General features: G+C 49.6%; 9 protein-coding genes across 9 annotated transcripts; 5 read left to right on the forward strand and 4 right to left on the reverse strand.

Annotated features, from left to right (window-relative positions):
- Positions 1-1,070: 1,070 nt before the first annotated feature.
- Positions 1,071-2,210, forward strand: LTR84_010607 (uncharacterized protein; the record flags this gene model as incomplete). Its single annotated transcript, XM_064854142.1, has 1 exon — positions 1,071-2,210. One exon carries the CDS (start codon positions 1,071-1,073, stop codon positions 2,208-2,210), a length of 1,140 nt encoding a protein of 379 aa, XP_064700249.1.
- A 99-nt stretch (positions 2,211-2,309) lies between these two features.
- On the reverse strand, positions 2,310-3,414 carry LTR84_010608 (uncharacterized protein; the record flags this gene model as incomplete). The annotated part of the gene is made up of 3 exons (XM_064854143.1): positions 2,310-2,895; positions 3,316-3,323; positions 3,406-3,414. 3 exons carry the CDS (start codon positions 3,412-3,414, stop codon positions 2,310-2,312), a joined length of 603 nt encoding a protein of 200 aa, XP_064700250.1.
- Positions 3,415-3,717: 303 nt separating this feature from the next.
- On the reverse strand, positions 3,718-4,098 carry LTR84_010609 (uncharacterized protein; the record flags this gene model as incomplete). Its single annotated transcript, XM_064854144.1, has 2 exons — positions 3,718-4,062; positions 4,090-4,098. The coding sequence occupies 2 exons, from the start codon at positions 4,096-4,098 to the stop codon at positions 3,718-3,720; spliced, it is 354 nt and encodes a 117-aa protein (XP_064700251.1).
- A 759-nt stretch (positions 4,099-4,857) lies between these two features.
- Positions 4,858-6,906, forward strand: LTR84_010610 (uncharacterized protein; the record flags this gene model as incomplete). The annotated part of the gene is made up of 1 exon (XM_064854145.1): positions 4,858-6,906. One exon carries the CDS (start codon positions 4,858-4,860, stop codon positions 6,904-6,906), a length of 2,049 nt encoding a protein of 682 aa, XP_064700252.1.
- A 475-nt stretch (positions 6,907-7,381) lies between these two features.
- Positions 7,382-14,319, reverse strand: LTR84_010611 (uncharacterized protein; the record flags this gene model as incomplete). Its single annotated transcript, XM_064854146.1, has 8 exons — positions 7,382-7,406; positions 7,471-7,529; positions 7,587-7,814; positions 8,656-12,151; positions 12,206-12,793; positions 12,846-12,870; positions 12,922-13,284; positions 13,347-14,319. 8 exons carry the CDS (start codon positions 14,317-14,319, stop codon positions 7,382-7,384), a joined length of 5,757 nt encoding a protein of 1,918 aa, XP_064700253.1.
- A 444-nt stretch (positions 14,320-14,763) lies between these two features.
- LTR84_010612 (uncharacterized protein) lies at positions 14,764-15,817 on the forward strand (the record flags this gene model as incomplete). The annotated part of the gene is made up of 3 exons (XM_064854147.1): positions 14,764-14,901; positions 14,955-15,010; positions 15,070-15,817. 3 exons carry the CDS (start codon positions 14,764-14,766, stop codon positions 15,815-15,817), a joined length of 942 nt encoding a protein of 313 aa, XP_064700254.1.
- A 1,462-nt stretch (positions 15,818-17,279) lies between these two features.
- On the forward strand, positions 17,280-18,440 carry LTR84_010613 (uncharacterized protein; the record flags this gene model as incomplete). The annotated part of the gene is made up of 3 exons (XM_064854148.1): positions 17,280-17,786; positions 17,848-18,081; positions 18,141-18,440. 3 exons carry the CDS (start codon positions 17,280-17,282, stop codon positions 18,438-18,440), a joined length of 1,041 nt encoding a protein of 346 aa, XP_064700255.1.
- Positions 18,441-18,778: 338 nt separating this feature from the next.
- LTR84_010614 (uncharacterized protein) lies at positions 18,779-21,049 on the reverse strand (the record flags this gene model as incomplete). The annotated part of the gene is made up of 1 exon (XM_064854149.1): positions 18,779-21,049. One exon carries the CDS (start codon positions 21,047-21,049, stop codon positions 18,779-18,781), a length of 2,271 nt encoding a protein of 756 aa, XP_064700256.1.
- A 679-nt stretch (positions 21,050-21,728) lies between these two features.
- Positions 21,729-24,002, forward strand: LTR84_010615 (uncharacterized protein; the record flags this gene model as incomplete). The annotated part of the gene is made up of 3 exons (XM_064854150.1): positions 21,729-21,736; positions 21,788-21,816; positions 21,868-24,002. The coding sequence occupies 3 exons, from the start codon at positions 21,729-21,731 to the stop codon at positions 24,000-24,002; spliced, it is 2,172 nt and encodes a 723-aa protein (XP_064700257.1).
- Positions 24,003-24,048: the final 46 nt, after the last annotated feature.

Raw genomic sequence — 24,048 nt, forward strand, 5'->3', positions numbered from 1 at the left:
GGCGTTTCGCTTCTTCTTACACTTGTGATAGGCAGCGGAGCTCGAAGTTTAGGAGACAGACATTGGGTAGCGCCGCGTAGCCTGACAAAGCCTTGAACATGCAGGCTCGGATATTCATGTCTGCATCATTTGGCCCCAATGTTTCGAAGCAGATGTGTTCGTGGAGCTAATTCTGGTGACCTTAGCCCCTTCTGTGCCGTCCCGTGGGGCCTATGCCGTCCCTCCATACCTAACTTGAAGATACCTCCAGTTAGAACCATTTTTCCGAAAGTATTTTGCTGCAGAAGAAGCGCATAGCAATCATGAAGACTGAATCTAATGAAGCCGTCTCTTAGCTAGGCGCGTAAAAGAACAATATCTGCACTGCATGGCTGGAAAATACTTGTGTCAATAAACTGGAAAGAGATGGGGGAAAATGAGAAGAAAAGATAATGTGTGCTCGGCTGGGAAACGGTACTTTGGACGGCAAGGAGAGAGCTTGCCCCGCGCCTTCAGCCGCATGCCTAGATCGAAGGTCTCCACAACATGCGGATCTTGAACATCTTGTTCAAAGACTCGTAGAGTTTGTTCGGATCCTCAACATGCGATGGTGGTGCACCTACGACCTATGTGCAGGGACTTGCCCTAAAGTACTTCAACTGCAGCACCATCTTATTGGAGTAACCAGTACTCCTAAATGACTAGTGGCAGGAGCGATGGGTTGAAGACATCCGCATTTACTGCGTTTCCAACATCCCAGAGCCAGCAGGGAACGTGGCCTTAATAGCTCGATGGTATGCACCCTTATACCTGAGAAGAGAGGTTCAACTCCATCATGAGTGATCTCCTAGTCGATCAGCAGTACTCGAAGACCTGGACTGTTGACATGGGATCCGTGCTTGAACTTCCCCAGTTACGTCATGACTAGGACATGGCGTTTTTGATGTAATGACTACATCATACATTGATGATCAGGTACAAAGTACAAGAAACAGGGTGCATCTACCAGGAAGAGAGACGAATGGAGCTTCTTCATTGTGATCCATCAAAGGAAACTAGTGCGTGTGTGTCCGTTTTCCGAAGAATTCAAGATGCCTCCCAAGACACGAGCTGCTGAGGCCAAGGCTGAGAAAGAAGATGGAATTGATCTCCCTTCTCACAGCAAAGCTAAGCAAAGTGATCGCGAGGTGGAGCAAGAAGGCGAGTATGAGAACAACGACGCCGCTGAGGAGCCAGAGCCAGAGGGCGAATCTGAAATTGAAGAAGATGAGGAAGCAGAGGAGGACGAAGAGGAAGAAGATGACGGTAACGATGATCTTGATTCTGGGAAGGATGCGCACGCCGGACAGAAACGTAAATCGCCACCAAAAGATGGATCAAAGCCACCACCAAAGAAGGCAGCACGACAGGCCTCAGACTCCCCTTCTGTGAGCCCTAAGAAATTGTTGAATTTCTTGCTCTCAGCCAGAGCTCTTCCCTACTGCTTTCCTGCCGAGGAGCTCGAGGCCGCAAAATCGTCCTCGACATACAAATCCTACTCGCTTTCCTCGCCCACATCATTCACACCATTTGAGCATCTTCTTTGCGCGCATATGCTGTCCAAACCACTGAGTCACAGGCTGGGAATGCGCAGCATACGCACGCTCCTCAATGATCCATTCAACTTCAGCACACCTGAAACGATTGTTTCAGCGGGCGAGCACCGAGTATGGGAGGCCCTAGAAGAAGCACGAACACAACATCGACAGAAAACCGCTTCATACCTCTTTGGAACTGGTAAGGCGTACTCAGATTCGGAAACGATGTTTAATCTGGCACAAGAAGCCAATGACTCAGGCCCTTCAGGTGTCATTGAACACATCAAGTCAACCGTCCCGGGACTGGCTACCGTGGGCGGTGAAATCTTCTGCCGCAGGGTACAGTGTGTCGATGGCTGGGGAGATGCCCTGTGGCCGTATGCAGACGGAAAGGCAATTGATTCACTGCGACAGATAGGTATTGAGGTCGAAGATGCAGAGGACCTCCAGAGCGCTATTGAGCGTGAGGTCGACTGGACTCAGGTCAAAGATATGGGTCTGCACGAAAGAGACTTGAGTAAACAGCAGCTGGTGGGAGAAATGGAAGAAACACAGATGCAGGCGGAATTTGTGGTTGTTTTGGAGCGAGCGATCGGTTGTGTACTGGAAGGTAAAGTTGAAGAGCTGAAGAAGGCGGCAGCGGCTGAAGCGTAGAATTGGGTGATCGTAGTACAATGTACTATCTAGCTGATCAATACAGGAAATGTGTAGTCAGTCCCATCATAGGAACGATAGCCTGTTCAACAAGGTTAATCAAGCCCACCATTCGTCCTGCAGGCCGTCAAGGAACTTGACATCGACATTGACAAAGCTCTTCCAGAAATCGATCTCGAGTCTCCACGGCTGGGTCTGAACACTGAAAGTCGCGGCCGCCGCAAGTTTCAACAACTCGTCTTCATCTCTACCCATAACGAGCACGACGTCCTTCCGTACTTGGAACTTGTGGCTGTCTGATCCAAGTTGGCGCTGCATCTGTTCCAGCCTCGCGGTCATGTTTTTGTGTACACTGTACTCCGAATACGCCATATCTTTACACATAAACTTCCAGACCCACATGCGTCCGATACCGTCGCGGAAGATAGTGAGGTCCCTGTTGTTGAGGCCCATCATGAACGGGTAGAAATGCGGTGCGGACCAGAGGCGGAGGAGGGCGAATCTTGCTTTAGGCGCTTTAGCACTGAAGTCTTGGGCGGCCTGTCTTAACGACTTGATCGTGATGGTGTACGGGTTGATCATAGACTCTGGCATTTTGATGTCCTCGATGGTTTCGCGGTAGTCGAAGAACAGGTCCAGCGGTCTCTCTCCTTCTTGGCCTGCAAATGCACGGCCAGCTTCAAACCTGGCGAAACATTGGTAATGGCAATCAGGCCCTCACGGAGTACTGTGAAGGAGAAAAGCTAGGTGAATGGACTCCGTCAGCTCCTGAACAGGGGTTTACTTACACTGTACAACCTTAAGTCGAATACATTTATTCCATTCCAACGGCAAAGGGATCGTACAAGGATTCGATGTTTTTTGATTCCTTTTGAACTTTCTCGAAGGCTGTATAGAATGACTTTTCGCGAAATCGACAGCTTTGAAAACTCCTGCAGTCTGGTAAATGCTTGCTTCTTTGCACTTGATTGAAAAGCTATGAGTCCTTGTGCCGAGACCCCCTCTTGTGCGGAAGAATGAAAGAGTCCCAGAAGCGAAGAGCGTGATGATTGAATAAGCTCGCCTGGCGTCCTTCATCACGCGGAGATGAGTTTCAGGGTGATACTTGAGGGTCTTTGAGAGTTGGGCACAAGGTAGTGCTCATTCATAAAGTAGATTCCTGTCCATTTCTGCGTCGGAACGGAATGAGAGATACTCTTGCCATCGTTCTTGAGCACCAATCTCGAAATTACATTTGTGCCAGGATTCTTTGAAGACTGTTACAGTTTTCGGTGGATCGTACAGTATGAATCAATAGCAAGGACCGCAGTTTCGTCGGACTATTCTTAAACGCACAGGAAGCTTTCACGTACGTTTTTGACTCTCACAGATCGACATGAACGATGAATTCTGCTTCCATATCTATATTGCGTTCCGGGCCTTTTCCAAATGAATCCAGTATTCTCTCCGCCGCTTGTAAAATGCCGGCCCGAGTGGAAGTGTACTCCCGTAGACTATGACAAGTTATTCAAGCATAAATGTGTTTCAAATGCAAGGTGCTTTTGGTCGCAGGCACGTATGCCAAAGGGATAGCGAACCTCTCATTCATTGCTCCATTGTGGGCCTGATCGTCAATACCAAGTTTGGCAACTTCATCAATTGGTAAACCCCTATCTGAATCGGCACTCCCTTCGCTCTCCGATGTATCGTCCCATGACGAAGCACCATCGTCACTGGCATGGATTGTATCCCCGTGGCCAGTGTTTGGGACTTTGCACCTCTTATTGCGTCTCATGTTTTTCCGAAAATTGGGTTTCAGTTCTTCTGTTGGCTCTTCGTCGGTGTCCAGATCGCCAGTTAAATTGGCAAATAGCTCGACCGGAACTTAACTCGAATGTACCAATGGCATTGCCAACAGACTTGAAAGGCTTCGAGCCTGAGGCTGTACGTGCATCATTGGGAAATAATATCGCATCCTCAAGTGCATCCGCTTCATTGTAGATCAAGAATTTGGGCATCTCGTATATTTCATCTCCCTCTGTGTTCCGCCAGGTAAAGGTAGCGCTATCGCTCGACATTTCATCCCAAATGCTCCGAGTAAACTGACACTCTCTCCTCGTGTTCAGGTAAAGGAGGACAAGAAGCAACCGCAAGAGTCGACTTCAGACTTACCGAAATATTGCCTGGCATGAAAGCCACAGGCTTTTCCGTCTGCCGAGATGGCCTTTGCATCACATTTTTCGCCATGTGCAAGACTCAGGGCACAACATTGATGATCATTTGATGTCACTTTTGACGGGTGGGATCCTGAGGCAGCCATTGCAAAATAAGACAGGCAGCTGACTCTCACATAGGAGTTGGCATGAGGCTTATAATAAGCCAATTTGCATATTCCTAGATGGAAGAATCCCAGCTCAACAGGACCATGAATTCTTCGTAACTGGTGGAGCTCTGAGCCTCCAAACTCGCCGCCAGTCGAATTGCGGCGCGTCTTATTACGCGTGCCCTAGATCGGTGCTAGTCAGCACGGGGAATATTTGATCCGGTCTCGGATTATCTGACCCACCAAATTCAAGGTATACGACAACACCTGTCTGCACATACTCCTAGATTTGCTTCATCTTAACATTCAGCGACCCACTGAGGTCATTTGAAGCCGAATTCCGCCATGGATGGCCGTGGGCTCACATTAAGAAAGAAGCGCAAGGACCGCCCAACGATTAGTGCTCCTCAAAATGCCTCTGGTCCAGGGATTACCAGGCCTGCACCACAACAGAGCAAGTCCAGCACTCTTACCGTTCCTCGAGATCGAAATGCTCCCACAGAAACCTCTGATCTAGTCAAGCGTCGCTACTCGACTCGATACAACCAGCTACCGGATTTCAGCAATGCTGGTGCGCCGCCCGTGCCGAATCTTCCAGGCACACTCAAGAGAAGGTCAGGGGGCGGTTCACCTCGCAGACCAGGCACATCATCCTCGTCTCGCCCCTTATTGGTGGACGGAGACATCTTCAAAGACCCGAATCTTCAGCATGATCGATATGTGACTGATTTGTTGTCCAATGCATCGGAGCAAGAAATTCAAGATTACCAGTCAGGTCTTCAAAGACTGAAGAACCGCAACTCTACCGACCTTCAGCAAAGTGTCTACCAGAACAGAACCCAGTTCATCAAAATAAGCAAAGAGGCGGAAAAACTGAAGACTGAGATGTCTATCCTACAAAACCTTATGTCGGAGCTTACCGGTACACTTGGCCAACGGGCAGGAGGAAATTCTACCAGTCCTTCATCCCCCGAAATTGACGAAACTTCGTCGTCAAGACGTAATCCAAATCGCAGCTCGGTGGCCAATCTTGAGCTGATGTGGAATATCCAACTTCAAGCATTGTGGAAGAACGTCGAGAAGTCACAGAAATTCCTGCCAGCCGCTCCGGGACGACATATTGTTGCCGAGACTGGAAACTGGATTGAGCTTGACAGTGCCACGTGGAAACCCAAACGACCAGTTCACATTGTTCTATTGAATGATCATCTACTTATCGCTTCGAAGAAACGCAAACGAGTTGATCCGAATGCTCCTCAACAAGGCCCAGCTCCAACAAAGAATGTTGCTGAAGAATGTTGGCCCTTGCAAGATATCGAGATCATTGACATGTTGGGCAACAGCGCATCTGGAAACACCAATCCTGGAGAGGAGAAAGCCATAGCATCAGCTCTGACGATCAGATCTGGTGGAAGATCCTTGACCTATCGGCACGAAAAGCGGGACCTCAAAGCCAAAAATCAATTGTTAATGGCATTAAGAAAGGCTTCTGAAGATGTCCGCAAAGCCAGTAAGACACAAGAGGAACAGAACAAGCCACAGACCGAAAGCCTGAATTACTATGCCGCCCGTGATCCAGCGTCTGCCAAGAACACTGAAATCATCGAGAGCATCAATTCATCAAAAGAAAAGCCCGACATCCTGATCGAAGTAGACGGAAAGCAACAAAACTTCCGCTGGGTCGAAGGGCAAATCGACGATCTCGACATCGACATCGCACTCCAAGTTTTTGAAGAAGCAGTCGAGAAAGTCGAGAAACTCCGCAAGATCGCTAAAGGACTTAAAAGCAACTCGATCGCCCAAGAACTCATCTCGCTGAAAGTAGACGAGAGATCGTCCAAGCTCGCCACAATCCTCTGCCGCGAACTCGTGGAGACCCCTTCGTTCCTCGAAGCGACCAAGAAGACCACCAACTTCCTGATCCGCCTAGGCTTCGAAGACCGCGCCCGCGAACTCTTCCTGAACGCCCGCAGCGAAAACCTCAGCAAGTGTGCCCGCCAATGTATCTTCGAAGGCGACCTGCTCCGCTACGTCTTCTCCATCTCATATGTCTACTTCAGCGTCGTGAAGAACACGATCTTGATCTTCCAAGCCTCGTTCGCGGCCGGCACGACCAGCGCGTGCATCAAATGGGCCAACGAGCACCTCGAAACGTTCAACACGCTGCTGGTGCGGCAGCTGGGCGCGATCGAGAAGGAAGGAAAGCTGTGGCGCGACTGCATGGATGTCATCTGGACGCATGAGAGGGAGATGCTCGGCGACTTCGGCCTCGATTTCAGAGAGGTAATCGGCCGCGGACTCGAACTTAGGGCTGTCAGTGGTGCGGTGCCGAAGTCGGCTGACGAGGCGAGAGCGGATAGCCGCTCGAAAAGTCGTGTTAGAGGCAACACTTAGCTGGTGTGAGCTTCGTGTGGGAGGCATTGTCAAGACATTACGGCTGATTGGAGGACGAATTGTGGATGAGAGAGGACATGAGTACTTGAGCGGAGAATCAAATTGTATTGGCTTTTCTTTATCACACAGCCATGTGCACGGACTATCCGCACAGCATGGGAAGTAAAATGGTATACGTTCCCGGTTTATGCCAACAAGAACTCCGCGCTTCAGATACGCTTGTGACAATATCTGTCTTCCATGCACTGCGCATTATTGAGGCCCTTGTCATTGCCCGAATGCCGAGTTTTATCCGACAAGCAGCACTCTTGGGTTGATTGGTAGATTCCGGATTTGGTGTCAAGAGCCACGCATATCTGGCGCATTTGATCGTACAGTACTACATTGATTATACAAGATTTTTTTCATCGTCGTCCTGCCCAGCGGAGAAGGGAGGTCTCGGGGTGAAGCAACGTAGAAGCGTGAGGGTATCTCTCTATTCCTTGATTTTCGCGAGAAGTCTGTGTTTGTGTTCATTAGCTCGCTGATTCCAGAATGTCGTCGGACTGGGTCTGGTAAACATACTCATGATCGCGGAAGAGATGATATTCCTCCTCTCCGACCTTGACAGGGCTGCCACCATACTATAGCACACAATTAGCCTCAATCTCCCTCTCATTGTATCTGCGCCGAAACCTTACCTGTGGAATCAACACCTTGTCACCAGCCTGGACACCCATAGCTATCCGCTTGCCATCTTTGTCGAAAGCGCCGGGTCCGACGGCAAGCACGTTGGCCTCGTTGAGTTCCTTGACGCTGCTCTCGGGCAGGAAGATGCCGCCGGCGGTGCGGGCCTCGGCTTTGACTCGCTGCACGAGCACGCGGTCCAGCAGTGGGACGAGCGATTTGATGGATTTCAGAGCAGTGGACTATTTGCCTTGTGTTTAGTATTTGGTATTAATGTTCGATGGTTCGGGGGAGCAGCTGGGAAAGCGCATGCGAGCTTGCTGATTGACTCGCTGCTTGTTGCTCGGAGGAGGTTGTCAGATGAGTGGCTGGGGTGCAAGCTTACCATATTGGTGGTTGATAGAGGTTGGAGAGACGGGTTATGAATTTCGTCAGAAGTGAAGGATTGTAGATTGTAGATCAAGCAAAGGTACAATGACAGGGAGTTCAGAATTGGAGTAAACACGAAGCGGACGCTGCTTCTCCTGGGGAAACTTTTTTTCTCGAATCATCCAATTCGCCATAGTTGCCTCTCTAGGACTTCCGAGCTCCCATCGGGCGCCATCTACGCTACTTGTTAGCCCGCCTCGGCCACTCTCACTCTCTCTGCAATTCACTCCCTACTACCGTATTGAGGTACGAGTAGTAGAGTTTAAAGTTAGCGGCTATCTTTCCCGACTCGGCCATGTAGAGTAAATGGGTATTGCGACCGGAGCGCATTTCAAAAACAATCCGTTTGGTACGAAAAGAAATGGTACATGTTCATGTTGTAGAGCAAGCCACTAGCCAGGAGGGCGTGGAGAACCACAGTTACACGAACCTCTACTACCGGATCCTCTATCAAAATACACAAGTAAAGGTATAAAATCATTCCCCGCAATCAAATAGCATGTCGTCGCTTAGATAGCTAATCAAACCGTAATCCTCTGCATGTATGTCAAGACACAATCATTCGGTCCAAGACAAGGCTGCCTGCGGAATGCCAAACAAAGTCAACTGGCTGTCATGGCCTGCTCGTCGTTCTTCGGGCTAAAGTTGGCGTACTGGCTTTGCCCGAATGAGATCTGCAATCTCAGTCTGATCGGTGCTTCGGGCAAGTGACTCTGATGTCCTCCCGAGCTGATCACGCCATTTCAAATCAATGCCCTTCACTGCCAGTAGGGCGCGCACAATTTCCTTCAGACGGAACTCTACTGCTAAGTGTAGTGGCGTCATTCTATTTTTGTCAGCCTTATTGACCGCGGCACCTGCGTTCAAAAGAAGCTGTATCGTGCCTACAGCATCACCTTTGCCGGACATAGCTGTGTGAGAAAGAGGCGCCCGGCCATCAGAATCGATTGCATGGACCTTGGCCCCCTTTTCAAGCAATATGCGCACTGCTTCCAAATTTCCAACGCTGGCAGCGATGTGAAGGGGAGTGCACATTGCGTAATCCTTCGCGTCCACGTCACACTCAAGCTTCGTCAATAGGGCTGCAACCAGCTCATTAGAATCCACTTTTGAAGAGGCGGCAAGATGCAAAGCAGTCCATCCGACACCCCCAAAACGAGCATTCATATCCAGGCGTTCTGACTCGAGTAATGCCAGAATAGACGAAAGTAATGCATGACCAACCGCGGTGTGGAGTGGAGTCTTGCCAATTATGTTCTCTGCGTTGACATTGCATTCGATATGACGGATCAACAGCCTGATAACTGAAACTTGGCCCGCTCGAACAGCATTATGAAGCGCTGTTCTCCCAAAAGAATCCACGGCATTAATGTCAGCCTTTGCCAATCCCAGGAGCACCTGCACAAGCGAAGGGCGTCCCTCTTGTGCTGCAGAGTGGAGAGCAGTAGGACTCCATAAATTCTTGATGCTGGCGACACAAGTGCGATATCTCATCAGGACGGTAACAACTGAGAGCCGATCCGCCCTTACTGCAAGCATGAGTGGTGTCACACCATCAACGTTGAGAGGATTGAGATCAATTGCTTCAACTTGGAGCAGAGCCTTAACGATCCTAACGTGCCCGTGCCTAGCCGCCCAATGGAGAGCAGACATGCGAGTTCGATCCCTTGCGTTCACGTCGCAATCAGCATGACGTAACAGAACTGCAACAATCGACTCGTCAGCCATCTTGGCTGCAAGAATAAGGGGTGTCTGGCCCTTAGACTGTGAAAGGTTAACTTCAATAGTTCCAGATTTGAGGAGGATTTCAACGACTTTGATGTGTCCGTGTAAAACTGCCCTGTGGAGGGCAGTCATGCCATCTGCATCCGAAGCATTAACATCCAACTCGGCATACTTCAAGATCATAGCAACGGTCAAGTGTTTGCCGGCGGTTGCTGCAAGTATCAGGGGATTTCGGGCTTTCAGAATTTCGCCATGGTTGTCAACAGCTATCTTTTTGAGCAAGGCTTCAACCACTGTGTGATGTCCGCCTTGGACGGCAAGGTCGAGCGCAGTGTTTTCGTCATCGTCCTGCTCATAAACCAAGCAATCAGGCTGGTCCAGCAGGACTCGGACGACCGAGACTTGACCCTCTAATGCTGCATAATGAAGAGCGGTTGATCCTGTCGCGTTGACAACTTTGATGGCATTTGGATATTTACGCAACAATGCCTGAACAGTCTGAGCATGGCCATTTTGTGCAGCTAGATGAAGGGCGAGGTTATTGCGAAGGGGGAAGTTCTTGTTTTCGAGAACCAGTCCTTGCTCCTGATAATGGGCCCAATCTCCGTGATTGCATAACTCCATGACACTAGACAAGTGTCCTTGGGCAGCAGCTTCATCTAGTGGTGTCCAATTGTTGTGGTTGCGTGCATAACATGCTTCACCATCATTCTTCATCAGCGTAGATATGATACGCGCATGGCCATACCTGGCTGCATAGTGTAGAAGCGTGTTGCCCTCTTTGTCCCTGTACAACGCACTATCACCCAGGAGAATCAGTGTTTCTACAGCCCTGGCATAAGAAGATGCGAATTGAGGATGTTGCAACATCACGCAAATCATCTCTTCCCACCCTGCACTTTTCACGACACCAAGCATTGTCCAAGATGGCAATGCGAAAAGATGCGAAAGGGCAAGGCCAAGTGCTGTAGCGCCTCCTTCGTCAGCGACCTTAACGTCTCCTTGCTCTTTGAGGAGCAATTCGATACAGTCAAAATGGTGAGACATGGCGGCCAGCATGAGCGGTGTTCGTCCTTCTTTGTCTCTTTCATCGACTATTTGACGGGCGGAGGAATAATCCAGGAGAGCCAGGATGTCAGCCTTGTGGCCATTCATGGCGGCTAGCGACATTGCAGTTCGACCGTTGTGGTCCTTCACCTGAATCATTACATTGATAGTCTTGTTCGACATGGTTTTGTGTGGCAAGAGTACCTTGGCCGTATGACCATTCGCAGCCGCGATGTGCACAAAAGTTTGGCCACGAGTATCTTGCGTAATAAGTTTCGAAGCTTTCAAGTGCTTCAGCGATCTCCCGCAGATATGGATATGCCCTCCTTCGCAGGCGTAATGCAGAGGATGTCGGAACGATTCATCAAGCTTGTCGAGATTGCAAAGAGGCAACAAATAATCAAATATTGTGTTGCGGCCGTGCTTTGCCGCTAAGTGCAATGGAAGATGGTTGTCATAGCTCGCCAATGGCAAATTGAAAATGTCAGCGCGAGGTTTTGGATCTGTCGACCCGGTTAAAGCGGACAAGAGAGGCAAATGATCATGGTATATGCTCCAGCCTAGCAGAGCAGAAAAGTGTGAGTCGAGTGACATTCCGATGGAACGCCAAGGGTGCATTCCATACGTCAGGTCAGGCTCCAATGCGAGTGCTTTGAACATGGACCAGTAGTCTCCAGATTCCTCCATGAAGCGTGTGAGAAGCAACCATTGCTCTCTAGCGAAATAGAAAAAATCTGGTAACTCCCTGAATGTCGCGGGATTCGCTGCTCTAGTCTGTGAACGTAATAGTAATGGCTTCGAAGTTTTCGAGGATTTCGAACCCCACTTGCGAAAGCCAAGATTGAAGTTGCTCAGCACGGCATTAGACACTTGACTGATATCAACAGCCGGTCTTGCCTGAGAAGGGGCTGCAACCGCACGACTGTATGTGGGAGAGCTCAAGTGTAGCACACAAAGATATCCCAGTTCAAGTGCTGGACTCAAAGTGAAAATTTGACCATGGCCAACGGCTTGCAGATATTGCCGAACAGAGTGATGCGCAAGGAGAATTTGGTCATTCTCATCACGTATCACTAGATTGGCACAGAATCTCAGCAAGTCTTGAACTTGGAGTATCTTGTCGCGATCCACCATCCCAGTGCGGGAATCAATTGCAAGTGCTTCCAATAGCTGACGAGTTTTGAAAGGCTTTATCGCCCCCATCAAGTAATGTAGTACCCTTTGAGCCATCAGACTTTGGCGTTCGTCAACCCTTGACAGGCAGCGACTATAGGTTTCGTCCAGGTCTTTCGGCAAATTCTCAATTGCTCTTCGAATATCTGCTGCGTCAAAGCATTCATCCCACAGTATCTCCAGTTGCAAGTTAACCCATAGTATCCTGTCCATGAATTAGTACTCAAGTATGGAAGTAAGCCAGTCCTTCACTACTCACATGCGATCCGCCTTGTCATTCAGGCAGCGTTTAATTTCATTGAGCATGTCTTCATATTCTGTCAGTGGCCTCTCCAGCATTTTTTCGTCCACCTTCCAGTCAATAAATCGTCGAATGTCATCAATGGTGTCTGAGCTCAAAATCGGAAGCTCGACAGAGCCATTGATGGAGTTCCTAACATCTAGGACTTCGCGACCGGAGATAAAAATGCTGAAAACACCAGCTGTGCTAAGTCTCCTCAAAACTTTGAACACTCTGTGTAATTCAGAAGATTCACATTCATCCAGACCGTCCACGACAAACGTAGCTGATGAAATGGATGCGCTTAGGGGGAAGATGAGATCGTCCAACAAATCATCGAGGATAGGCCTCTGTCCTCGAGGTCCATAGTATCTCTTGACTCGTGCTTTCACCTGGGGAGGAACATTCAATTTCGTCATCTCGAAGTAAGATATCATTTGCTTCGCAAAACTTTTAAATAGGTCTATTGCTTGTAGCCGCGATCTGTGCGACTGATTGTAGAAAAAGTGGAAAACTGGCCGGTCGTCAGAAGGCGACATATCTAAAAGGTGCTGGATCACATTTGTTCTGCATATGAGTAGTTAGTTTGAAAACCTAAGAATGTTATTGGTTGACCGACGAAATCATAGTTTTGCCAGAACCAACTGTGTAGGTGATTAGTCAAGCTCTAGTAAGGCATACGCCAGAGGACTTACTTTTACCACTCAGCCAAAGGCATTGATGACTTCGACCTTCGGTCCAGGCTTTGAATCTCTCATCATTCAAGATCCATTGTGTTGTTTCGGGACACTTCTTGCGTGCAAGAGACCTCAAGGTTGCCTCTGGGTCATAGTCGGATAGTGAATCGAAGACATTGAAGGGCAAACCTTTGATGATCTTAGTAGATGTGCTCGGGCAATAAGACTCGGAAACATTACCATCGTGAGTTACTATAGCCCAGTCTGACCGTTTCGACACGATCAGGAAGTCTGTGTCGTCGAAGGACTGCGGTGATCTTGCCCCGGCGAGCGATAATTCATGCCCTAACAACAAAGAGTCAGTCCGGAGTTCCGCATGGCCTTTGGGATAGTATCAGTATTCGAAATTGCACGCGAGGCAAAGCTGGGCAGTGAAGACTTACTCTGAGCCTCGAGATCTGCAAGGAGATCCTGCCTGTTCACAGGCCTATCTGCAATGACAATATGTAATAATTCTTTCGAGTATGCTGCTGCAGTGATCGCGGCATACTCCTGCCAATCCTTATTCTTGTGAGAGTCAGAATAGTCACAGATGCCTCGAACAACGAGGCAGGGGAGGTTGTTCATCAGCCCGGCAGCTTCCATCTCGAAGCATAAAACATCAAGCTCTTTTCGACAGCATTCCCTTGTCTTACCATGTCGCATAACCTGGTTAGCGGAAGCGATTGTACCATAGTGGACGACAGGCCTGTGGGAGTTTCTCGCAGTCCGTGGTACTATCATGGATTTCTCGCAGTGAATGCAAGTCTCATATTCCTCTTTGTGGTCGTAATTAGCTTGAAAAAGCATGTCATTGTCAATACCCTGATACACATATGCTGGACCCAACGATGAGGACTGAACGTCAGAGAGGATTGAGTCCATTCTGCGATCTCCAATGCTGTGCTTCGCTCTCGCAGTGTTTATGGCAGAAAGTAGGATTTGTGGAGGAGCATTTAGAATGGTGTCACGGACGAAGCGACCTTCTGTGACAGTACGTCCAAAGTCGTACTGGATGACTCCAGTGCTTGACTTGCCGGGAATACTGACAACGACGTCTCCAAGTCGGATATCATGACGGTCGCTAGGTGCTCCACCTCCAATGCCCACCATCAAACCAAAACGGACATTGGGAAAGCTGTAGCGCAATTGACTTGTAACTGCAGCGGCCGAGTTGGTTCCTGTCTGCCCAGCAGGTAAGCACACGATAACAACATTGTGGCGGGCTATGCAGCCTAGTGTATATATATTGTTATCTTGTAGATTTCGTGGCAAGGCTGAATGCTCCTCGTCGAGCATACATATTGCTGCAGTCAACTCAGACGGTAAAGCGCATATCCAAGCAACTGTGTAGTCTGTGCGCGATAGAGACCGCATGTGTGAGAATGGGGTACACTACATCTATGGGTGAGATGCAGGTACCAGCGAAAGGGTGGATGGGAAGGATAATTGGGCAAAACTGTCTCCATACGCTGATCATGCAGGGTCTTGACGATTGCGCGGCATGATAATGCTCGAAAAAAAAAATTTGAGCACAGGCTATACATCCGCTGTGACTCTCACTCGAGAGCGATGTGAAGGAGAGTAAATTCATGTTTACAGAATGAGGCTGAAGAAGTAGATGCAGCTTGGGCGAGGTGGTGGAAGTGGGGTCGAATGATACGAACGAGGCTGGGTCACATGACTCAAGCCTTGTCGCAAAAGTGACAAACAATCTGCGCTGCCTCCAATGTTTATCGATTGCAGTGCTTTCCACCTTGTGAGTATTCATGTGAATTCCACATCCTCAGGTTCCCGTTCAGTATCGCAGCCTTCGACAGGATGATGGACTCGGATGATGATGATATCTACCCTCAGCATGAAGAGAGCAACGGTCAAAGAGCCCAGAGCGAGATCAACATGCAAGATGCCGATGATGGCGAAGAAGAAGGGGAAGAAGTGGAGGAAGACGACAGTGATGTAGGATAACTTGACATATACAAATGCCAATGCATTGTACTGAAATTCTGTAGGACGATGTCGATTTCATCATAGACGACAAAGAAGAACCCAAGCAAGAGGCTGAATCGTGAGTTGAGACATCAACGATAGATTTTAGATGGAGCGCTCATTGACATCCGATTGAAGACATACAAAGCGACAACCTGCACTTGCACAGCTCGCTGCTGAAACGCGCAAATCATCCTCTACGCCGCAGCCCGCATTCAAGCCAGGCACCCCGGCAGAAGCGAGAGCTGGCTCACAACAACCGAACGAGCGACCTGGCACAGATTATCCGGCGCGGCATACCTCGAAACTTGATGTTAATGGTAATCCAGTTCATCCTGCCACGGGCAAGCCTATCCTAGCTACCGACTTCGACACCGATTTCACCGCCGAATCTTCCAAACCGTGGCGGAAACCCGGTGCAGACCCTACCGACTACTTCAACTATGGCTTCGACGAGTTTACATGGGCTTCATATTGTTTGAAGCAACAAACAATGCCTAAAGAGATCAAGGAGATCACACAGCAAGCGGACCAGATGAAAGCCTTCGTTGAGGGAATTCCTGGAGGTGGAATGCCGGGGATGCCTCCCATGCCTTCTGCGCCAGGCGGAGATATGTCACAAATGGCCATGCCCAGTGAAGCACAGATGCAGCAGATGTTCGCTGCAATGGCATCTCAGGGCATGGATCCTTCCACTATGGATCCCTCTTCCTTCATGCAATTCATGGCAGGAGGCGGTGGTGGTATGATGGGACAGCAACAGCCTCCCACAGGACCTTCTGCTGGGTTCTCGGGCAGTGGTAGCGGCGGTGGTGGAGGAGGTTATGATGGAGGCTTCAACCGGGGCGGTGGTGGAAGAGGCAAGGGTGGAAGGCGGAATTGGTAGGGCCATTCTCGTCATCCAGACTCTCCTGTGAAGAGGTGATCTGGTTTACAAATCGCTCAAACGAGTCGGCCTTTTCGACTCTCCCCACTCCGAAGGGAGCAGACAACGGATGTGCTATTCCACTGCTGCAGCACTGATTGTTGAGTGGACTGATATTGGGATTCCGCGCCAACGACAGCCTTCGCCTCAGCAATCGGGATCCGTGTCTAAAGGACGGATTAAGAGCAACTTCGAATGGTCAGGCAACAGAAATCTCTGACAGTCAGATTGAGGAATCAACAAGCGTGCGTGCTTGGTCATGTCCAGGCAGGAAGAAAAGCCTTGAAACCAAGATACTCACGAATTCTGGAATATCCAGATACAGTTTGCGTCGTGCTCAGTCTTTGTGCGCTCCACTTTATTAATGGCAGCCATGCTAGAAATCAAAACAAGACTGCTTTCAGGTCGATATTGGCTTGCCCTTTGCCATACTAGACAGATCTATTCTCAAGTGTCCCAGTAGAACACCATTCAGCCTTGTGGATGCAAGTTTAGTCAGAGCCCGTCCTAATAAATCACCATGCCCCACCACAAGAGGGGGTAATGCCGCCATTGCTTATGCTCAATGTCTTGGGTACATTGAGCTGGCAGTTCATGCAAGTACCTTCAGGCTCTAGTAACGTAAACTACGTAAGCAAAGAGAGTGAAGAGGCCCTTGCAGGCCCTTAAAGGGCACTAAGATATGCAGAGTACATCAGCAAGCACGAGCCACAGTAGTTCATTTCATCACCCATTGGCCGAGAAATGCACAGAGCGGAACACTCCCTCCTACAGGTAGCTTGCTAGGCAACTGCCAAGCCTTTTTGTCCTTCTCGAGGATAAGCAACACTGCATCTAAAAAAGCCATGAGGGATCAAAGCGATACCCTATCTGGTCCCTAATGGCTTGGGCTACCGTGGGTGCTACCCTCGCTTGGAAGGTGTTTGTCAGCGGGCGTCGACACGCCAATACCGATTCTCTCCTCCCAGAACCTTCTACCAACCACAACTCGGGAAAGGATGCAACACGAAGAGATGTTGTATGTCTGCCAATGGTTTTCAAATCATCTCACTGGTCACAGACGCCAGGACGGCTGCATTAGTCACTTCAGCTCCTTTTGGCGCAAGCTTTTGATGACCCCTGTATCCATAGCTTCTGCTTAGCTACTCCCTGTACTGTTGACAGCACGGGCTCTCAATCGCGTAACCTGCGCAGCTTCAGCACTGATGGATCAATTGCGAAGACCGGCTGGAAAACAGCGCGTGCAATGCTAGCCGTTTCAATCAAGGTAGGATATATATGACCTAGAGAACCGCGAGGTATGATGCTTTTCCAATTCCAACACAGCATCATCAGTCCCGTAGGAACTCGTCCAAACTTCAATCCTTTTCACGCAATAGCTAGCATTCTACAAATTTGATTCAATCTCAACTTTTGATCCATCATGCCTACAACACTCGTCACAGGAGGCAATGGCTTCGTGGGTGCCACGGTTGTCTCAACTCTTCTATCTTCGAAATTCAACCACCGAGTCATCCTCGCTGTCCGCTCCGTCGCATCGGCCGAAGCTCTGATAGCCATCCACCCAGAATGGCCAGCCGACAATGTGGTCATTGCCTCTGTCCCAGATTTCACAGTCCCCGGAGCCTTCGACGAGATCTTCAAGTCACACTCTGAAATCGACTATGTGATCCACGTGGCAGCACCCCTTCTGGACGACCCTCGCAACAACGAGTTCGTCGAGCATTTCGAAAAGCCGAACGTGTTGGGTAATATCGGTATCCTCACGAGCGCGAAGCAATTTGGCAAGAATGTCAAGGCTATTAGCGTCACTGGCAGTGTAAACGCTATCACGCTCGGCGATCAGGACGATGTCAAGAAGCGAGTCTTTGGCAACAAGGAGTGGCTTGTTCAAGGTCGAGAGGACGCTATCAAAGCCCAACACAACTACGTGAGTATTTAGTGAACATAAATCCCACGCAAGAACCGACGACTAACAGCAGATGGCCTAGATCTCATATTGCGTTGGCAAGAAAGTCGCAGAACAAGCCCTCTGGAAGTTCGTCGAGGAGGAAAAGCCCTCCTTCACAGTCACGAATTTCATGCCACCTCTGATCTTTGGGCCCATGGAGCAGAAAGTCGCAAGTGCCGCGAAGATCAATTTCAGCAACTCGCAGATCCAAGCCATCTTAAACAGCGCAAAGGCCGAGGGCGGTAAAGTGCCGTCAACCATATTCCCCGGCTACGTAAGTTTTCATCCCTACCTCTACCATAGCAGACACAACCTCTAACAACATAAAACCAGATCGACGTCCGCGATCTCGCAGAACTCCAAATCCTCGCGCTCACCACGCCCGGTGCAGCGAACAAGCGATTCGTGGTCGGTTTCCCCATGATGTTCAACCGCTTCGCAGAGGCACTACGTAATGTTCCAGAGTACAGCTCCCGCATCGGAGAGAATAACGATGACGATGAAAAGCTGACGTCTGCTCGCTTCGGCACTGACGAGGCTGAGGCCGTCTTCCAGTTCAAGTTCAGATCTCTCGAGGAGACGGCGAAGGACGTCGCTGCTAGTATCGTCAAGGTCGAGGCGCAAGCTGCTTGATTGCTGGAATGGATGAGTTGGAAATGGTTTCTTAGTCTGCAGTGGTCTGCATTGAGGACGTGGGCATTGTTATATTCCTTTTCGTTGTGGGCATGGAGTGAACAAGACCGGCTGGGATGCCGTGCCAGGTAGATTTCAAGAGATAAACTTAAATAAATAATTTCTTGCATTTTTCACACTTTTGACTGTTCATTGAGGCCATTAAGCGATTGACACCAGACCACGATGTAGACATTATGCTCTAATGGTTGTCTTCGGACACGGTCACACCGTGCGCTGAGCCAAGAGTCTAACAGTACAGTACATATATCGTGATATTAAAATCCACAACAGCTAAACTATGCACCGAATCCCAAACCTCTCGCCTCAACATCCCCCATTAACGCGCTCTTGACCTCCTCCTCGCCAACCCTCAGTCGGATCTTACTAGCTCTCTCACCTCGGCCTCTAGCCTCCATGGCGATGATCCCTGCATCCACCAACACCATCGCCGCACTACTCAAACCCATGACCATAGGCAGAATGTCCGACCGGTTCTCCGTATCGCTATCGAGCAACAGAAATTCGTGCATGACGCCGCTGTCAGCAGTGTCAGCGATACGTTTGGCCTCGATGGCCACGTCACCAAAAGTAGACTCTGCAACTCCTGTACGGCGGAGGCGGGCGAGCACGGCGGCCAGGAACAGTTTCGAGTTCAGTGAGACGGAGCGCAGATGTTGTGCTAGTGGAGAGGATGTGGCTTCGTTGATGGCTTGCTTTATCGTCGCGATCGTCACTCTCGGGAGCGGTTTGTCCGCCACTGGGGCGGGTTTGTCCTGCGGCTGTTTTGTCTGATTTCTTCCTTTGCGGCTGGGCGTGTTGGCAGCAGGGGTTTCGTCTTCCTCTGCTTCTTCCCCTGCTTCCAGAATTGGCTTAGGTCGAGACTGCTCAGCCAGCTCGACTGCCCGTCGACAGATATCTAGTGCGCGGCGTGCATCGCCTGACACGGCTGCGACTTTTCGACTGGCGAACTGAATGGCATCTTGGTCGACGATGTTCCCTGGAACTCCTTCGAGACGTGATGAGATGATTTCCATCAACTGTGTATGAGTATATCCGGGGAAGGTTATTCTCGTCAGACCAAGCCGCGAGCTGATCTTATTAGAAAGTGTTCTCTCTGGCAGATCCATTGTGTTGGCCACGGCAAGCACAATCAACCTGGAGTGTCGCATAGCAGGCCAATTGAAGAAATTATACATGACACTCTGGTTCTTTGTGACCAGCTGGTCTAGCTCATCCATCAGCACGACACAGGGAATACGTCGTGGGCTGGGATGCGAGAATTCTTGTTCTAGCAGACTGAGTGCGTGGTGAGGACTGACACGGTCTCCTTTCAATGCTTCCCACAGTAATGAATATGATTGATGAGGCTCTGTAACTTTCATGCCGTTGATTTCCACAAAGTTGAAGTCGTCTAGCTCCTCATCTACCACGGCTTGATGCAAAGATGCCACTACCTCACGCACTGTAGCCGTTTTGCCTGTGCCGGGTGTCCCCGATATGTAGATGCAGGCACCAGAGCCATCTGCAATGGCGGAGTAGAGATGCGAATAGACCGTGCTGAACTCATTTGACCTGCAAGGCAATGATGTTGGAACAGCTGAGACATGTAAAGTTGTCCTTGCATGTGAGTAGGGGGTTGATGCATACTGGCTCGGCGTGAGAATCCTGGTGCCGAGAGGTGTGATCTCAATGGGCCTTTTCACCATTATTCGCTTGTGAGTTGGAGTAGTATATTTTGAGACCTTGACTGATGACTTTGGCGTTGATACTGCTGTTGTCTTCTTGCGCTTTCGAGGCGTGGCAGGTGTTTCATCTCCTTCAATCTGTTTCCTCTCCTCATAATCATGATCTCCTTCTTGACGAGGCTTTTTGCCCTTTGTCTGGTCTTTGACCCAATCGATCAAAGACAACAGATCTTCAGCTCCGTTATATATCTCATCCCAGACGAATTCTTCAGTGAACCGCAAAGTCCGTTGCTTCACACCTTGCCGGCAAAGAATTGTCTTACCATAAAGACTTGCGGCTGCCTTCGACTTCGGTGGAGAACCACCAGGATACTTATCGAAGAACGCATCTTTCGACAAAACAGTTGCTCTCCCATTTATGGCAGTGAGAGGGTTCATGTTGAAGTCGGTGGTGATAAATGACTCGTTGGGCAAAATATCTGGACGAATCTTGGATCTCTTGCCAAACGCCAGCTCTTCTGGAGAGCAGAACCACTGGACATAAACCGACATTTCATCCTCATCATCCTCATCCGTCTCAGAAAAAGAACAGATAAGAGCGACCCAGTCCTTCCCTTGCTCAGGCGACTTCAGAAGTACTGCATCGCCAATACGAACAGAGAACGAGCCCATTCTGGCACCCACGATGCTTCCAGATTTCGACGATTCGTTTAATGCGCTGGCTTTGCGTTTCCGTGGATTTTGATTCTCATCCCCTGCCGACTGAGGGGTGTCGTCTGAGTCGTAGATCCATTCCCATGGATGATCCTCATACCCAAGTTCATCGTCGGAGTCTTCTCGTTGAATACCACCCTTTGTGGAGTATTTCTTTGGTCGCTGCATTGTGGATGTGAAAACTTGTTTTGTGTTCCTTGGAAGATGGATGAGATGCTTGAGACCAGAGATATTGTTACCAAAAGACGAGTCACGTGCCAGACGCGTCAACACGCGTTTCCCAATATAACCATGTTTGGTTAGCGTGGTGTGAACGTCGCCCTCCAATCAGCGAAATCTACAAAATAACGTCTCCTCACTCACTTTTGTTACCCACTTGATAACAGCGTAGGTACGAACTTCAGAAGCCGCGGGAGATGCGACTTTACATCTGGGACAGGGCTTGTCTATGTATGATACTGGCGACTCTTTCAGTAATCCGGTCGGCTTAGCCTGATTTTAAGTGCCTTGATCGTCGTTTCGCCCTCTCACCCATCATGGTTTGTGTTTGATATCACACTTCCTCTGTTTGCGCCAGGAACCAGGCAGGTCGGTGAACGCAAGGACCCTGATCTATGCGACTCATTCAAGTTGTCGCCGACCAATGGTAGGATCACTTTATACGGGTCTAGTCTTACGCAGTCCTTTATATTTCCGTGAGTTGGTGGATTTTTCTCTTCCACCTCATCTCTTCGTCAATCTTTCTCTCTCTCAAGATCCTTGAAGTTATGACCTTCCTTCCAATCCAATATCATCTGACTGTCTCAAATTCGTAGCAGAGAGGATCATTTGGAGATAGCAGTACAGGATGAGCGAGTGAGTCCAAACACCTATCCTTCGGTCCTTCGGTTTGTCTAACTCGTACAGCCACGAAGGCGATGGCTTTGACCTCGAAAGTATAAGTCCCACTTCCGCAACTGTGCGACGTGGTAACTGACGATCTCTAGGATGGGAAGAAGCCAGTCTAGCTGAGAGTTCGGCGTTCTCATATGCAGGAAATGCGGACGGTAATAACGGACGCCTCTTCGCTAGTACGCCTGGACTGTTCCCCCCTGTCGTACCGCCACAGCTACGTATATCAAATGGTTCTCAGACCAATCTGCAGCGCGATCGTCCGTATGTAGCTCAGAGCACAGATCAAATTGTGAGTCAAAACGGGACGCAGAAAGGTCTCTTCGACCGGATTCAAGACGGAGTGTTGAACGGTGCCCCAAGACCTTCTCAAACAAGAGTTCAAAATGGCGCTGAACCTGGTTCAATTGGTGCTGCTCAGCATGCAACACTGAGTGGTCCGCGAAATGGTGTGCAAACTGGGTTACAAAATGATGGAATCAATGCCACTCATGCTGCTCGACTGACACCTGTCAGAACACCTGGTGGTGCTGTACCTCGAGATCCTAATGCTCATGGACATCGGCCGCCAATGTCTGGTCGTCGACCAAATGGTTCTCCAGTACACACTTCAGCAATGGAAGAGCGTTTGAAAGGGGGGCCACCCAATGGCCAAGTGCGTAACGCCACATGGTTCAAGGGCGCTGCGGTTGACGGTCGAGCGGAACATCGACAAGAACTTGAGTCACAGACAAAGCAGTTTGCACTGGCCCTGAAGTCGGCAAATATCAAATACCCGATCGAGGGTGGCCTGCTGTGGTCAAAGACGCTTGACGGCAATGAATTTTGTAGAGACAATGCTGCAGCTCTCGACGAGATACGACTTCAATTCTCCTGCAAAATCGAATTCTGCCAGGTCCCTGGTGAGTTTTCCTGGATGAAGATTTGTGTTACGAAAAAGAAACACCTTGTCGTTGTCATTTCCAGAATCACAAACATCGTCAGAGAGTATGTCTCACGTTCTGATCAGCTGGTCAAGATGAACCTCATTCGTTATCCGAGTTTTGGGATGTATCGCGAGGAGGTAGGACTGCTTGATCTCGATCCAAAGACAAAGTCATACCTCCCAACCTTGCATGGTGCATTACATCCCAATGAAGAGGAATGGAAATGCAAGCAGGTCGCGAAGCATCTTGCCAACCGACGGAAGATCAAATCAGTCCTTGATCGCACGCTGAAATCCCTCGCAATTTCACAAAGACATGTTCGCATGCGCTTGGTTTTCGGGGAACTGGGTTTCATCCAGTTTCAAAAACCACCCAATGGAGCCCCCTCTTACCAGTTTGAAGACTTCTACAAAATGGTAACGCAAGGCCGCACAAAACTTAACTTGAACAATGTCGCGGTTCGTCAGGGTCGGATTGAAGATCTTAGCGATGTTATTGACTCTCTTGACGCTTTCATCTGCCCTGAGGTCACTTATGGCGCATACTTTGACTTCGCTGGTGGGGATCATGAACCAAATTCTCTCATTCGTCTGGACTGTACATTCGGTACAATTGGTGACGGCGCTGATCACGAAATCCAAGAAATGCGATGGCTTGTTATCAACGATGTCGTCGGCAGACTTCAACTGGCAATGATCGACTTCGAGCGTCCGGACTTCCAATTCACAATTGACGCATTTCCACTATACGAGAATCGTAAAAGCATTGGGGAACGACAAGCCTTTCAGACCAACGTTTCATTCAAGCCTCACCCCCAAGGTCTCAAGGCACCTCCACGCATGCGTGTCAAGGTCCCACCCACAACGGCCAATCTTCGCGAGGTCTCAGAGATCACCACGATGAGATGGTGCTTCAAGGAGACCGATGGTGTTTTCGAACTCCGAAGAAAAGACATTTATGAGTACAACACTAGCAAGCGAGCTGGCATTCTTCGACGCTCCACTTGGCATGCCGTGTACTATTATCCTGAGTGGGACAACCTGATGGGTCAGTTCGGCTCTGTCAGACCGGGACAAGTTGTCGATTGGGAGAAATCTATCATGACATTCTTTCCAGAAGACGAGGATGCCAGTGGTCTGGCGTTGCCCAAGGGCTTCAAGGGATTTATGGCCGAGGTTGATGAGGTCCAGGAACTCCTGGGTGATGCTATTCGTCAGCTTGCTGTGAACTCTCGAGCTGCGGAAAGCAGTGGAGCCAACGGAACGGAGCAAGCGACCGAAGAAGACAGAGCATCGTCGTCCTAAGTGACATGCGTGGGTCACGGGGACCGAATGTCGATGAATGGGGAGC

This window comes from Exophiala bonariae, assembly GCF_035927105.1.
Source record: "Exophiala bonariae strain CCFEE 5792 chromosome Unknown scaffold_46, whole genome shotgun sequence".
In the NCBI taxonomy this organism is placed as follows: domain Eukaryota; kingdom Fungi; phylum Ascomycota; class Eurotiomycetes; order Chaetothyriales; family Herpotrichiellaceae; genus Exophiala; species Exophiala bonariae.